Below are 14,160 nucleotides of genomic sequence, written 5' to 3' on the forward strand. Positions count from 1 at the left end.
CCATCAGGCCCCGCCCCTCCCGGGCCCCGCCCCTGCGCGCCGGTCCAGCCAGCTCGCTCCGGCTCGCTCCGGCCCCGGGGCCGCCCCCTCCCCGCCCCGCCCCCTCCAGCCGGGGGTGCTCTAGATGCTGCGCGGAGACCCTCTGCACCCCTGCGAACATGGCGCTGCAAGTGGCGCGGAGCGTGCGGGCCGCGGTCTGCAGCCTGCGCGCCATCTCTGCGCCCAACGCGCCCTGCCCGCCGTGGCCCTGGGGACTGCGGGCGGGCGCCGTCCGGGCGCTGCGCACCGGTCCCGTTCTGCTGTCGGGTAAGTGCGGGCGGGCACGTGGGGCGAGCCAAGCTGACTCGGGGTAAGGGACTGGGGCCTCGATCCTCACCTCGGGTCCCCGCCGCTGGTCGCCCCGGTCAAGGGAGGCGACCCCTGCACACGCTTATTGTTGTTGGGATCCCGTGTCGCGAGGCCGCTACTCCCTGAGTGACTTAAACGACCCCGCAGTCTTTGTCCTGCGGGTTGGGAGGAGGGGGGAGGAGGGCGGGGAGGCCTGGAGAACACGCGCGGTCGCCGTGTCCCGGCTGCTTCCGGCAGGAGCGTCGGCCGCTCGCTGCTGGAGACCCGGGCGAGCGTCGCCGAGCTCCTTCCTGACCTTAGATTTCTAGCATTTGTGAGCATCGTGGACCCTAAGAGTGAAGACAAATAATAGGCTTTACTTTGCTACACGGATCGTCACTGAATTCTGAAGTAAAAGTAAAGCAAGAGCATTTATTGAAATTTAAAGCACTGGGTCTAGATTTTTACCAGCTAAAGCTGGCACAACTTTGGAGAGAGCTATTTCCTAAAGCAGTGAGATAAACTCCACTGGACTCCACAGAAGACGTTCTACTGAAGTCTGTATCGAGTCGTGAATGTGTGTTGGGCTGAAACGAGGCCTTAGTTACATGGACTTGAAGGAACAGGGAGACATGCCCGTAAATGTCTTGGCCATCTGTCCTACTTTAGCACGCGTTACCGCAGAGAGGTATGCAGAGAGGTATGCACCGCAGAGAGGTATGCACCAATACCTGAGACATTAACTGCACCTCCGAGAACTCAGGCTTCTTGCTGACAGAGCGCAGGTCTGTGGTGGCTGTTCTCTCATTAAGTTCGTTGTTTTAGAAACCTGTTTGGGACTAGAAAAGTTGATAGGTTTAAGTCCAAAGTCAAACATAATGAAGCTTACCTCCTCCCCACCCCACCCACCCATTAAAATCTCTCAGCTCTGTTAGTGCCGCATTTCAAGGGAAGAGCATTTCTCAGATAAGAACTGAATTTCAAACCTATGTATTTTGGTTATTCATTGTTACACTATCACTAGCTTTTTGCATTTTCCTGTTATCTAGTTAAATATTGCCCAAGATATCAATACCCATGATCTGGTTGAACACCTAGGTTTTTAATACTAAAGAGACCGAGTTCCAAAATTTCACTCCACCTCTTCTGAGCTGTGACATCTTGGGTAGTCACTTAACTTCTCTGAGTCTGTTTCCCTAATCAGAAAAATGGAAATGATAATCCATACCTTACAGATTTGTTGGATGAAATGAAATAATTTAACTGCTGTACATATAGTTTGACGCATAGTAAGTACTTGATAAATGTTACTTCTTATTAAATAGTAGTGTATAGAATCAAATAAATAGTGGAAAGTTGATCAAATGTTAATGTATTTTATTTGACTCAGTGACTGAAGGGAGGAGAATGCAAACTTCTCATAAATTACTCAACACACATAATTTTGGGGGGGCCAAAACCCATGTTTTTCAAGACTCAGAGGAAAAGTAATTATTTACCTAATCTCCTGTTCCCTTCTTTCCCGTTGGGCCAAGGGTTAAAGGAGAATTGTACGAATCATCGTCTTTTGCCTAAATTGCATGGCCTAGTACAAAGACTGCATGGCCTTTGAAGTCAAGTGGACCTAGGTGCATTTAGCTTAGCAATGTTGCCGCCTTTTCCTCTAAACTTGAGGTTGCTCAGTTGCTAAATTGAATGTGAGAGCACTCTTACTCCTAAGATTATCTTTACAATTAGGTAAGATGGCAAGACCAAAGTCAGGACAGTAATTTCAGAGAAGTCATATGTTTATGGTTGTCCAGTCCTTACTTTTTTTTTTTTTTTTGTGGTACGCGGGCCTCTCTCTCACTGCTGTGGCCTCTCCCATTGCGGAGCACAGGCTCCGGACGCGCAGGCTCAGCAGCCATGGCTCACGGGCCCAGCCACTCCGCGGCACGTGGGATCTTCCCAGACCAGGGCACGAACCCGTGTCCCCTGCATCGGCAGGCGGACTCTCAACCACTGCGCCACCAGGGAAGCCCCAGTCCTTACTTTTAAAAGGTATATTAGATTTAAACTGCCAGTTTTAGAGTTGTGACAGAATGTTAGGGAGAATTGAGTCCTGTAGCCAAATAACTATGTATTAGATGTTTTGCTGAGCATCCTCTTAAACTTAAAAAAAAAAATTACTTCACTCCAGCTTTTGAGTGCTTTCTATATGCCAAGCACTGTGTTTTGAACTGGGAATACAGATGAGATAAAGCCTGCTCTTGCTTGCTTTGTACTTGGTCTACTGCCTGGGGGAAACTGTAGCCTGTTAAGTGCTATGAGTGTGGGGGGGGAACGGTGTGGGAGAGTGGTGCAGAGTGCTGTGGGAGGAGGTTGGACGGCCCAGGAACCCAGGCTTGGTGGGCTGCATAAGGCATCTGGCAGGCAGAGCTGCTAAATTGAGATCTGAAAGTCAAGAAAAGGCAGTGGGGAGAATGGGTTGCAGTCAGAACACTAAGTACAAACACACTTTCTTAGGGAAACACACGTTGACCTGAAGCATTTAGTATTTGAAGTGGAGTGAAGCAAAGCAAGTTACTTTGTGGCAGATTTTGCAACCTCTTACACTGAGGAGTATGGTATTAAAGTTTTTTAATGACTGGGAGGAAAAGAAATACTCTTTATTTACACTCTGCTGTGTATCAGAGCTGTGTAATCAAGGCAGTTTAATGTTGTTTTAAGTACAGTTATCTTTTGGGTAAGGGGTAAGAGTGAACCAGCAATGCTTATTGTAAAACAGTATTGAAATTAACGAGTCATTTTCTTATTAACTTCCGATGCAGTATTTTTGGAAAAATACTGCTTCACTTCAGAATGTGATATATATTTAGGAAGGTAAGTTTTTTAAAAAAAATATTATTTTAAGCAAGTACTTTTGACATTAAATCGTAAGGAATTTTTTTCACATCACTCGAACTTTGGTAGGTCTTTCTTCCAAGAATCCTTGAGTATTTTGGCCATCCGTGTATTTGAAGAGAAGCAGCTCATAAAGCCAAGGCCTAACCTGTCCAATGAATGTCGAGCAGAGGCTGCCTTTCTACCATTTAATGTCTTAGCTCTGAGGTGACTATTGAGTTCTGACCATATAGTTTGCTTCTTTAAATGATGGTAGTCACTTTCCTCAAGGGGAGACTTGAATTCATTTAAGGTGGAATCAAGGACTTAGACAAGCTATAATTGTTCCAGGTCAATTTTATTCCTGTTAAGATGCCACACAGCTCTACCTAAAGAGGCACATAATTTTTTAGGTTAAATCATTTATGAGCAGTCTTTATGCTCCTCCCAAAAGCTCATCACTCTTTCTTCAGAGGGACAGACTTGCTTTGTATGACAGACCAGTAATAGATAAATATATATTTGAAATGTGCTCCAAAATTTGTGTGTGTGTGTGTGTGTGTGTGTGTGTGTGTGTGTGTGATATAGACTGAGTAATGTGAAGGGCAAATAATCATATCTCCAAAAGATGCAAAGGTGTTCACATCAAGCCATCTTTGCCTAAATGATACCAATGTTGAGATGTGTCTTCTCACACGATCTGTTTTGTCCTGGGCAGTATACTGTTGAATGGCAATGCCAATAAGTCAAACACAAATACTGGGAAGGTCTTGCCCTTTGACAGCACTGATATGTAAAAAAACGCTTTTTAAGAAGTGATGCCACTGCTTTTCTGAAATATTGGTCTTCTATTTAGGTCGTAAATTCACAGACAAACATGAATGGGTAACAACAGAAAACGGTGTTGGAACAGTGGGAATCAGCAATTTTGCACAGGTATTGGATTGTCTTGCAATATTTCAGTCTGCTCTTGCCTAAATTGGATTGCTTTACCTTTTAAAAATTGTTTATTCTGCCCCTTAGTATTATTTTGGGCCCCTTAAAGGCCCTTAGAAGAACATCAGTCATAGATGGAAAAAGTAAAACATAGTTTAGTTAGGGCAGCGTATAATGTTTTTAGAGATATTGAAAGGTTAACACTTAAAATTAAAAATTAAATTCAAGAGAGAAATGTTTGTTTCATATTGGGGCAGTTAAGGAAAAAAGCAGAGCAAGCAAAAGGGCTGGAGTGTTGACAGTGTTTTGTGGATAGCAATGATATACACATGATCTGGGGACTTGAAGAGGGAACACCTAGATTGGCACAGATTACACAAAGATAAACCTTTTATTTAGAGTTTGTCTCTACTAATTCCCTTATTGCCACTGATCCCATATTGAGATATTGTGTAAAAGAACTTGAGAAGCCAAATAGCAGCACGTGTCACTGATCTTCCACGATCTCTGGGTGGGGTGTGGAGAAGGGGCCGGGGGTATTAACTGATGGGAGTATACAGTATTCTTCAGAAATGCTGCCATCTCAGGTACTGAGAATCCATGACAACTGTATCTTCATTGGCATATCTGTACCTACTGAGGCCCAATACAGCATGCTTTGTGAAATACTGCATAAGTATTGTCCTCCTCTCCTGGAGTTTATGAGGGGGAATCAACTACATGGAAAATGACATACAAAACATTATGTGACGGATGCCTTGAGTAGTACAAGGCATTGTCACCTGATGGAGAGATCACTACTTATTAGTCAGCAGATGCAGTAGGGGAAATGGCCTCAGTAAAGTTGCAGAGGTGGAAAAGCACAAAGTGTGTTCTTAGAGGAGCCAGTAATCTTTTAGGGGGCACATGGTTTGTGACGGGGTCACTGCCACCTCTGGGAAATCCAGCTAGTGGCCTGTTTTCTTGCAGATCCTGAGGTAAGAATAATTTTGCATTTTTAAAGGGTTATAAGAAAAATCAAAGAATTTGGCCCCTCAAGTGTAAAGTATGTACTGTGTGAATTAAAGGGATTCAGTGTTTGGCTTGTTCCTATTTACTAGGTTTAATTTGATTTCTTAGAGGTTTGGTGCTTTGTTTTTGTCTTTTAAAGGAAGCTTTGGGAGATGTTGTTTACTGTAGTCTGCCTGAAGTTGGGACAAAATTGAACAAACAAGGTGAGTGTTTTTCTCATCTTGGTATGTCATGATTCATGCCATGAATTTTCTTTATCTTGCATAATAACTTGTTTGTACCCAGGATCATTTAGAATGCTTTTTCCTCAAGTAACAGAAAACTTATGTAAGAGTAGATCAGGGGTTTATTATATCTCATACAAGCAATCTTGGAAATAGGTGGATACAGGATTGACTCAGTGGCTCAGTGAAGATTATCAAGGACACAACCTCTCTGGTACTTTTTCTGCCTCAGCATGTCAGAGGTCACAGAATGGCAGCAGAACCTTCAAGCATCATGTTCTCAATGACAGTATCCAAAAGTAGGAAGAGAAGGACAGGCTCTCTTTGTCTCTTTATTGGGAACAAATATCTCAACCAGAAATCTCTCAGATCACCTTTTCTTTTATCAATTTAGCCAAGTCTGGGTCGTATTGCCATGCCTAACTGTAAGGAATGATGGTGAGGAGAATAATGAGCATTTTCAGACTTTACAATGGAAGGCAGGAAGTAGAGGGAAATGGCTCTTAGCACCCTCCTCGCCACATGTTGATATAGTATAATATAAGCTGAAGTCTCTGAAGTTTAAAAAATAAAGTCTTTCTTTGGAGGCAGTAAAGAATATCAGGATAGAACATGGGCTTCTGAGTCAGAATCTGGTTTTAAATCCTGGCCTCTCAACACAGCTGTGTGATTTGGGAGAGATTACTTAATGTAGGTCTCATCTGTAAGTTGGGATAATAATACTTACCTCATAGAGTAGTTGTAAGGATTAAATGAAACTAGCATAATAACCAGCATAAGATTAGTGCTTGATAAATGTCAGCCAGTGGAACCACGTATATTATTATTCATGGGTTCCTTGACATATGTCAGGTAGCCCTACAGAATTTAAGTATCTGTTTTCTTTAATCATGTTTTATTTACTGTGTATGCACTTTGCTGTTCTCAAGCAGATCAGAAATTTCTGAACATCTCTTTATAGCAAGTGAGAAGCATGAACCTACTTTTTGTGCTTCTATTATAGAAAAAATTCTGTTAAACTAAATATGTTGAGTAATACCCTTAAACTAATGAATGCTTTCTTTAAACTTTCTGCTAAAGATGTTTTTTAAAGTGATACAAAATTTACATACAGCGAAAATGCATGGATCTTAATTGTATAAGCCAAAGAGTTTTGACAACTGTGTTTATACACTGTGTAAACCTTGCCAATCAAAACTCTTCTCAATATACAACCACTTCTCTGATTTCTGTCACCATAGATTAGTTTTGCCTGTTCTTTAACTTCATTTAAAAGGAATCAGACAATATGTATTATGTATGGCTTCATTTGTCTAATGTCATAATTTCGAGATTCATTCATAGTGAGTGATCAGTATTTTGCTTTTTTATGCTGCGAAGTCCCATCGTGTTTGCCAAAGAGGTTATACCATTTTACACTCTGACCAGCAGTATGAGAGAGTTCCAGGTGCTGCATATTTCATTGTGGTTTTAACTTGCATTTCCCTAGGACAGATTATTGTTCACCTTGCCATGTGCTTTTTGCCACTCACATCTTTTTTTGTGAAGTCTCTAGTCTTTTACTTGGGTTATCTTTTTACCATTGATTTTTAGGCATCATTTTAAATTCTAGATACAAATCCTTTTTCAGAAATGTATTTTATGAATATTTTGTCATATATATGTATGGAACATTGTCTTCTCTAAGAAGTCTTTTGTCTATCTTCATAGTTCCCAGACTATATACCCCAGTGCCATGAGGTGCTGTGGGGTATTTTTAATTTTTAACATCTGTTGGACACAGCACAGACTATTAAACAATGGAGATAACAATTTCAATGTTGGATCTTACTACATTACTTTGGGTAATGTGACTTTGAAGCAAGTACTGCACAATTGGCATGGAACATCAGGTACGGCAGTGATTGATGTGACCTGATTCCCTGAGGGAGAACTTAATACAGTATGCAACAGACACATAATTTATATCTGTAAATTGTAATTAAAAATGAAAATTCTTTTTTGTTCTATTTATATGTGTTAATTTTTTCAAACCGCTACTCAATTGTTAGGATATAAAAACTTACTAAGTAGTTTGGACCTGACCTCTTAATAAATTGAAGTGTTAGGTATTTGTTTTGGTCTAGAGATTACCACAAAACCTTACTGAGACACTTAAGGGCATTGTGAACTGAGAAAGTGAGCAACTCTGGCCCATACCAAGGTTCGCAGAGATATAGTATTTCAACATTAGGTATGCTATTTAGCTGTGGAGTTTTTCATAGATGCCCATTATCAGATGATGCAGTTCCTTTCTATATCTAGTTTGCTGAGAATTATCATTTGTGGGTGTTGAATTTTTGTCAAATTCATTTTCTCCATCTATTGACATGATCAAAGGGTTTTTCTTGTTAATGTGATGAATGGTGATTCACTTTTCAATGTTTAACCAACCTTGCATTCCTGGTAGTCATGATACAAAAGTTAAAAATTATCTCTAAAAACATACTGCTGGATTTGATTTGCTAATTTGTATATTATGTTCATGAGAGATATTGGTCATTTCTTATAATGGCTTTGTCAAATTCTGGAATCTGTTATATTGACCTCATAGAATAAGTTTAGAAATATTCCTACCTCTTTTCTTTTTCTGAAAGAAAGTGCAAGATTAGTGTTGTTTCTTCTTTAATTGTTTGATAGATTTAACTGGTGGAATATGAGCCAGATTTCTTTGTAGGAAGGTTTTTGATACAAATTTCTTTAATATATATTCAGATTTTCTATATTATCTTACATTGGTTTTGAGAAATTTTTCCATTTCATGTTGTTATATTCAGCATACAGATGCTCATATTTTTCATTTATTATCCTTTTATACCCATACGATCTGTAGTAAGGACTCCTTTTTCATTCCTTCATATTGGTGGTAATTTTCTCTTCTCAATCAGTCTGCTGGCTCTATCAAATTTATCAATCTTTTGAAAGAACCAAATTTCTACTATGTTAAATTTTCTCTTATTTTCCATTTCATTTGTTCTTTCATATCTTTATTTTCTTCCTCCAACTTACTTAGATTTAATTTCCTTTTTCTAGCTTCTGGAAACTTGTGGTTTTGTTTTTCAGGTTTTTTTACTGGACTTTTTTTTATCCATACTGTAAAATGCTGTCTCCCTTGTGGTGAGTGGCAGCTAAAATCTTAGTCTGATTCTTCTAGCCTTATCTAGGACACTTGGAGTCTGCCCCGTGCACATATGATTCAGGGATCATTCAGAGACCTGGACAGAATTTATAGACAGAATTTGGGGCTCTCCTTTTTATCTCTATCCTTAATGAGATTTCCCAGCTCACTTTCCAGTAGCTATGGTGGCCCCAAACTCTTGTCTCCTAGTCCTTTAAACCAGTAAGACTGAGATTTTCTTTCAGAATTTTGGCTGCTCCACCTGGCACAGTGTCCTTTCTTCAAGTGTCCTTTCTTCAAGGCTAAAAGTCATTTAAAAAAAATCACCAGTGTCATCCCTTCTTTCTAATGTTGCCTCCTTTCCATAAACTGACTGCTTTTGTTCATTTTCTAGTGTCTTTAGAAGGCAGGTCATTGATTTTAAGATGTTCTTTTTGAATAACGCCTAAAGATTTTATTTCCTTCTAAGCACTTTTTTAGCTCTGCCCCCACAAACTTTGGTGTGTTGTATTCATCACATTCAGTTCAGATCACTTGATTTTGTCCTGTAGGTGAGCAGGGCTTTTTTTTTTTTTTTTTTAATTAATTAATTTATTTTTATTTTTGGCTGGTTGGGTCTTCGTTGCTGCATGCAAGCTTTCTCTAGTTGTGGCGACCGGGGGCTACTCTTCATTGCAGTGCGCAGGCTTCTCATTGCGGTGGCTTCTGTTGTTGCAGAGCACGGGCTCTAGGCGCACGGGCTTCAGTAGTTGTGGCTCGCGGGCTCTAGAGTGCAGGCTCGGTAGTTGTGGCCCTTGGGCTTAGTTGCTCCGTGGCATGTGGGATCTTCCCGGACCAGGGCTCAAACCCATGTCCCCTGCATTGGCAGGCAGATTCTTAACCACTGCACCACCAGGGAAACCCCAGGGCTCTGTTAATTTTTCAGTCTTTTTTTTCTTTTCAAACTCTTCTTCAGATTGGTTAGTTTCAGATGATCTTCGTGTTCACTGACCCTTCTGCACAGTATCCAGTCTACTGTTAATGCCATCTAGTGAACGTTTTAGATATTATGCTTTCCAGTTCTAGAATGTCCATTTAAAAAATTATAATTTCTTTGCAAGTTATTTCCCCATATATTCACTCACTAGTTTTTTGTTTTTTGGTCTTTGAACATACTTACAGTAGCTATTTTAAGGTTCTCTGCTAATTCCAACATGTGGGTCTGTGGATCATTTTGAGATCTTTATACTGACTACTTTTTCTCTAAACTATGGCTCCCTTCTTTCTAGAATTTCAACCCTCAATTTCCAGCCACCTTGGGGGCCCACACTCCATCCTCTGACCCCTTTAGCAAATCAGACTGTGGTTTTCTACTTGTGTTCTAGTTACACTGTGCTCTTTGGATGGGGCCATGTTGTCAGGCTACAGACTGTATAAATGAAGATCTTGCATGACAAAACCTATGGTTTTATTTTAATTAAAGATATTTAGGACTTTCTGTCATTACTGTATTAGAGGTGATCACTTCTCCATATTTTGTATTTTGAGGTCACTAACTTGACATTTAATACTTTCTTTAATTTTCTCAATTTAGAGGAATTTGGTGCTTTGGAAAGTGTGAAAGCTGCTAGTGAACTCTATTCTCCTCTATCAGGAGAAGTAACTGAAATTAATGAAGCTCTAGCAGAAAATCCAGGACTTGTCAACAAATCTTGTTATGAAGATGGTAAGTTGTTGCTAGAAATTTTTTTAAGGATTGTTTGCTGCAGTTAACATTTAATCTGGAATTTAAAGCAATCTTTAGCTGATGGTGACTTCTTTTTGCCCTTCTTGGTACTAAATAGAGATATTCTGCTTTAAAAAGGGAAAACAGTTTAGCTGAATATATAAGGTTATGTTTAAAATCTGTCAATAAAAGCACTGCCTTATTTTATAGGGTTCTTAGTATCATAGTTGTAGACTCATTGTAAACACTTCAGAGTATTTACCTGTTCAGTCATAAAGCATCTAATCACATTGTGTGATGTAGGTGGTAATAGAATAACATTTATTACATTAATTTTCAGTTTTCTCACATCTTCATCTTCATAATAATGTAGTAAGGTAAGCTAGCAGCAATTTTTTCCATTTTGTAGATGAATTGAGGCCCCAAAGGATTTCTCTGCTAAGGTCACACAGCCAGCAAGATGCAAAATTAGCATTAGGTTGTAGTTCTCTGTTTCCTATCACCTACTTCTTCTCTCTACTAAAGCTTTCTAATGCCATTAATCTAAGTTGTTACAGTGTTGGTGTTCCTTTTGTTAAAGATATACCTGGCCTTGTGTATTTGGATCCGTATGTAAAGTTGTTGATGCTTATTACAGCCTAGAAGTTCTTAATCCATTATGGTAGAATTTCTTCTGGTTCTTTTCAGTTATGATATGTAAGGAATATTAATTTAATTCTTACAGCTAAAATTTAAAGCTCTTTGAACAAATAATGAGTGATTTATGTAAAGAATACTAGGTTAATTTTGAGGCACTCAGAATTTACATTTTGAATGAATTTGACTTTCTCTTTAAAAAGGTGATTTAGAATATAAGATACTTTTTTTTGGTTGCAGGTTGGCTGATCAAGATGACACTCAGTAACCCTTCAGAACTAGATGAACTAATGAGTGAAGAAGCATATGAGAAATACATAAAATCTATTGAGGAGTGAAAATGGAACCCTTAAATAAACTAGTTTGAAACAACTTAATCTAGTATAGTTGTCTTAAATTAGTGGTGGATAGATTTTTAAAAAGCAACTTTTAGCAAAAGAAACTACTTTCAACAATGTTGCCTGAAGAAAATACCCCTTAACTTCCTAATGATTTCACATAAACACTATGCATCTTTTTCACAACAGCCTGTGATTTTTAGGCTAGTCTCCAGTTATAATACTCAGAATTCCTGAAATTATCTGTGGTAAAACTAGTTATAAAAATTATGTAATTCAAGGATAACATTGTTATCTTAACCTTACAAAATATTGTAACTTGCTTACAGCCATCCCTGGATTTGGGTCAAAATACTCAATGAACTTGCCATTGGAAATAAATGACAGTAGAGAAAAGTTTGTTAGTTGTATAGTGTCCAGTGAAGAACATTACTATCTTAATTTTGCAATATACTGTGTTTGCTGGTGCTATTTTTATACAGTGAAGCAACAGCCTTGCAGGAAAATAAGAAATAGTTTAATAATAAAATATTCAACTTCTTAATCGTGTTTTTTGTTTTGCTGTTAATATTTCATTTAGTGACTCCACTAGTATTTGTAAAGATGCTAATTTTAACTTACGGAAAGTTATTTTTTAAAAAGGAATTTTAAGCCCTAGCGATGAAAGGTTGGTTCCAAGAAAATGTTTCCTTTTAGTCACAAATCTTGCTTTTCTTAAGCAAAGATCTAATTGCCTGATAGCATCAAGTACTATTTTTTGGTCATTTTTAACATAAAAGAAATCATTGACTTTGTTTTTCTATCATGCCAATTAGAAGAGAGGAGTAAAAACAAGGAAAGGTGAAATTTGATCAGCATAGCACATGACATCCTTAAGAAAGTTAAACCACATTCACATAAGGTTTCTACTTAAGTAATGGGGACAGAAGTGGACACAGTGGCCAACATAGCATACTTTCTAATTAAGCCAATGGTAGTACTGTAGTATGCTGATATTTGGGGCAGGGGAGAGAACATACATAAGTATATACACACACACAGATATATATACTTATACACACACACAGCAAGAACAAACTTCTACCATTTTCCCAGTTACTAGAGGAAAAGGGAAGTATGTAGACACTACTATCTTCTGGTAAATAAAGAGCAAATAAAGAACATAGAGTACGTAGGTAGGTAAATAACATACAAGTCTTTCTTGTTCCTCTGCAGAAAGAATGCATTCTTTCCAGGACTGTGCCAGTGGCCATATCACTGCTGAGCTGTGTCTGTTATTAATCAGGTTAATTAATTTGACTGTCTGCTTTGGAAATAGGGATGAGTAATAATTGCTCATTTAAATCTAAATAAATCTTGTTTTAAAGTTACTCTCATATATTACCTTCTTTCATCTTTACCACAGTAGCCAGAGCTAGGTAGGGCATATCCATAACTACCACCATTTCACAGATAAGGTGACGGAGAGGATAAGAGGATATGGTTAGGATTTTCACATTTCCTGGCTCACTCTTCATCAGTTCCTTAGCAAAATGTAAGTTACTATGATAATACTTAAGGGAATTCCCTGGCAGTCCAGTGGTTAGGCGCTTTCATTACCAGGGCCCAGGTTCAATCCCTGGTCAGGGAACTAACATCCCACAAGATGCGTTAATGCGGCCAAAAATATATTTAAATGGGAATCTGGCAGGCGGGGGGAGGATCAAAGAACAAAACTTTATGACAACTTGCTCTTTTTCACTGTTTAGAATACAGAGCCAGTTCAACCTTCGTTTCTATTTTAGTGCTGCTGAAAATAAGAGGTGTTGAATGGCCCTCCAAATGGACTAAATCAACAGAGAATTCAATTTCTCAGACCTCATATTCCTTTGAATGGTTTTGGTCTTAATAGAGGAGCTTAATATAGGTTTTAAATAATGCTTTCTAATAATTTAAAATTCAAGAAATGGAACAGGTAACCCTGGAAGTGTTCAAAAAATTTTTTTTCTCTTATCACCTCCCAGATAGTTGAATAGTTTAAAGAAGTTGATGGCATTAAGTTTTAATAAAGAAACCACTAGAGGGCTCTCTGTACAGGCATGCTAGTATGAAAATGAGGCTGGTATTTCAGATCAACTCTCAAGCAAATCAATTTCTGAATTTTTCTGAATTTCTGCAGCTTTTCTGGGGCTGCTAAAATGTCAGAGTACCACCCACCTTCAGTTTTTAAAATTACGCTAACTATAACTGTGCCTTCATTACTTCTCAGCAATCACTGTATTATTTCAGACCTAATCATGCATCTTTCTCAGTGATTAAATTCTTTTTTCTTCTCAGCAACATGGCTTTACTATTAACTACCTATCCCCATCAGTCTTTTTTTTTTTTTTCCTTTTAAATACACTTTTTTAGAGAGTAGATTTAGGTTCAAAATTGAGCAGAGAGAAGTTTCTGTATACCTCCTGCCCCCATCTTGGTGTTTTTAAAACACTCCTTTGCCAACTCTGAGATCTTTTTCTACTAGAGCTTCTGTATCTTGATTCCATCTCTACTTTGGCTTTTTATAAACATGACTAGACAAACACTCATCCCTTTAAGTTTCTGCTCAGTCATGTTATCAGGCTTTTTTTTTTTTTAACATCTTTATTGGAGTATAATTGCTTTACAATGGTGTGTTACTTTCTGCTGTATAACAGTGAATCAGCTGTATGTATACATATATCCCCATATCCCCTCACTCTTGCGTCTCCCTCCCACCCTCCCCATCCCACCCCCACTATCCCACCCCTCCAGGCGGTCACAAAGCACCGAGCTGATCTCCCTGTGCTATGTGGCTGCTTCCCACTAGCTATCTATTTTCCATTTGGTAGTGTATATATGTCCGTGCCATTCTCTCACTTCGTCCCAGCTTACCCCTGCTATCAGGCTTTTACCTGCTAAGCTTCAACAGTGATTAGAAGCCCGTTTAAAACGGGTATGCAGGCA

The 14,160-nt window shown here is 39.0% G+C and overlaps 1 protein-coding gene across 2 annotated transcripts; it reads left to right on the forward strand.

The window, feature by feature from the left end:
* The first annotated feature begins 46 nt into the window (after positions 1-46).
* GCSH (glycine cleavage system protein H) lies at positions 47-12,426 on the forward strand. Of its 2 annotated transcripts, none has more exons than XM_079906850.1 (5): positions 47-306; positions 4,046-4,125; positions 5,276-5,339; positions 10,091-10,222; positions 11,099-12,426. In XM_079906850.1, exons 1-5 carry the CDS (start codon positions 159-161, stop codon positions 11,194-11,196), a joined length of 522 nt encoding a protein of 173 aa, XP_079762976.1. In that variant the 5' UTR covers positions 47-158; the 3' UTR covers positions 11,197-12,426. The 2 variants fall into 2 exon arrangements, with proteins under 2 accessions (XP_079762976.1, XP_079762977.1); XM_079906851.1 differs by having other exon boundaries at positions 10,151-10,222.
* Positions 12,427-14,160: the final 1,734 nt, after the last annotated feature.

Source organism: Stenella coeruleoalba (assembly GCF_951394435.1).
Source record: "Stenella coeruleoalba genome assembly, chromosome: 20".
In the NCBI taxonomy this organism is placed as follows: domain Eukaryota; kingdom Metazoa; phylum Chordata; class Mammalia; order Artiodactyla; family Delphinidae; genus Stenella; species Stenella coeruleoalba.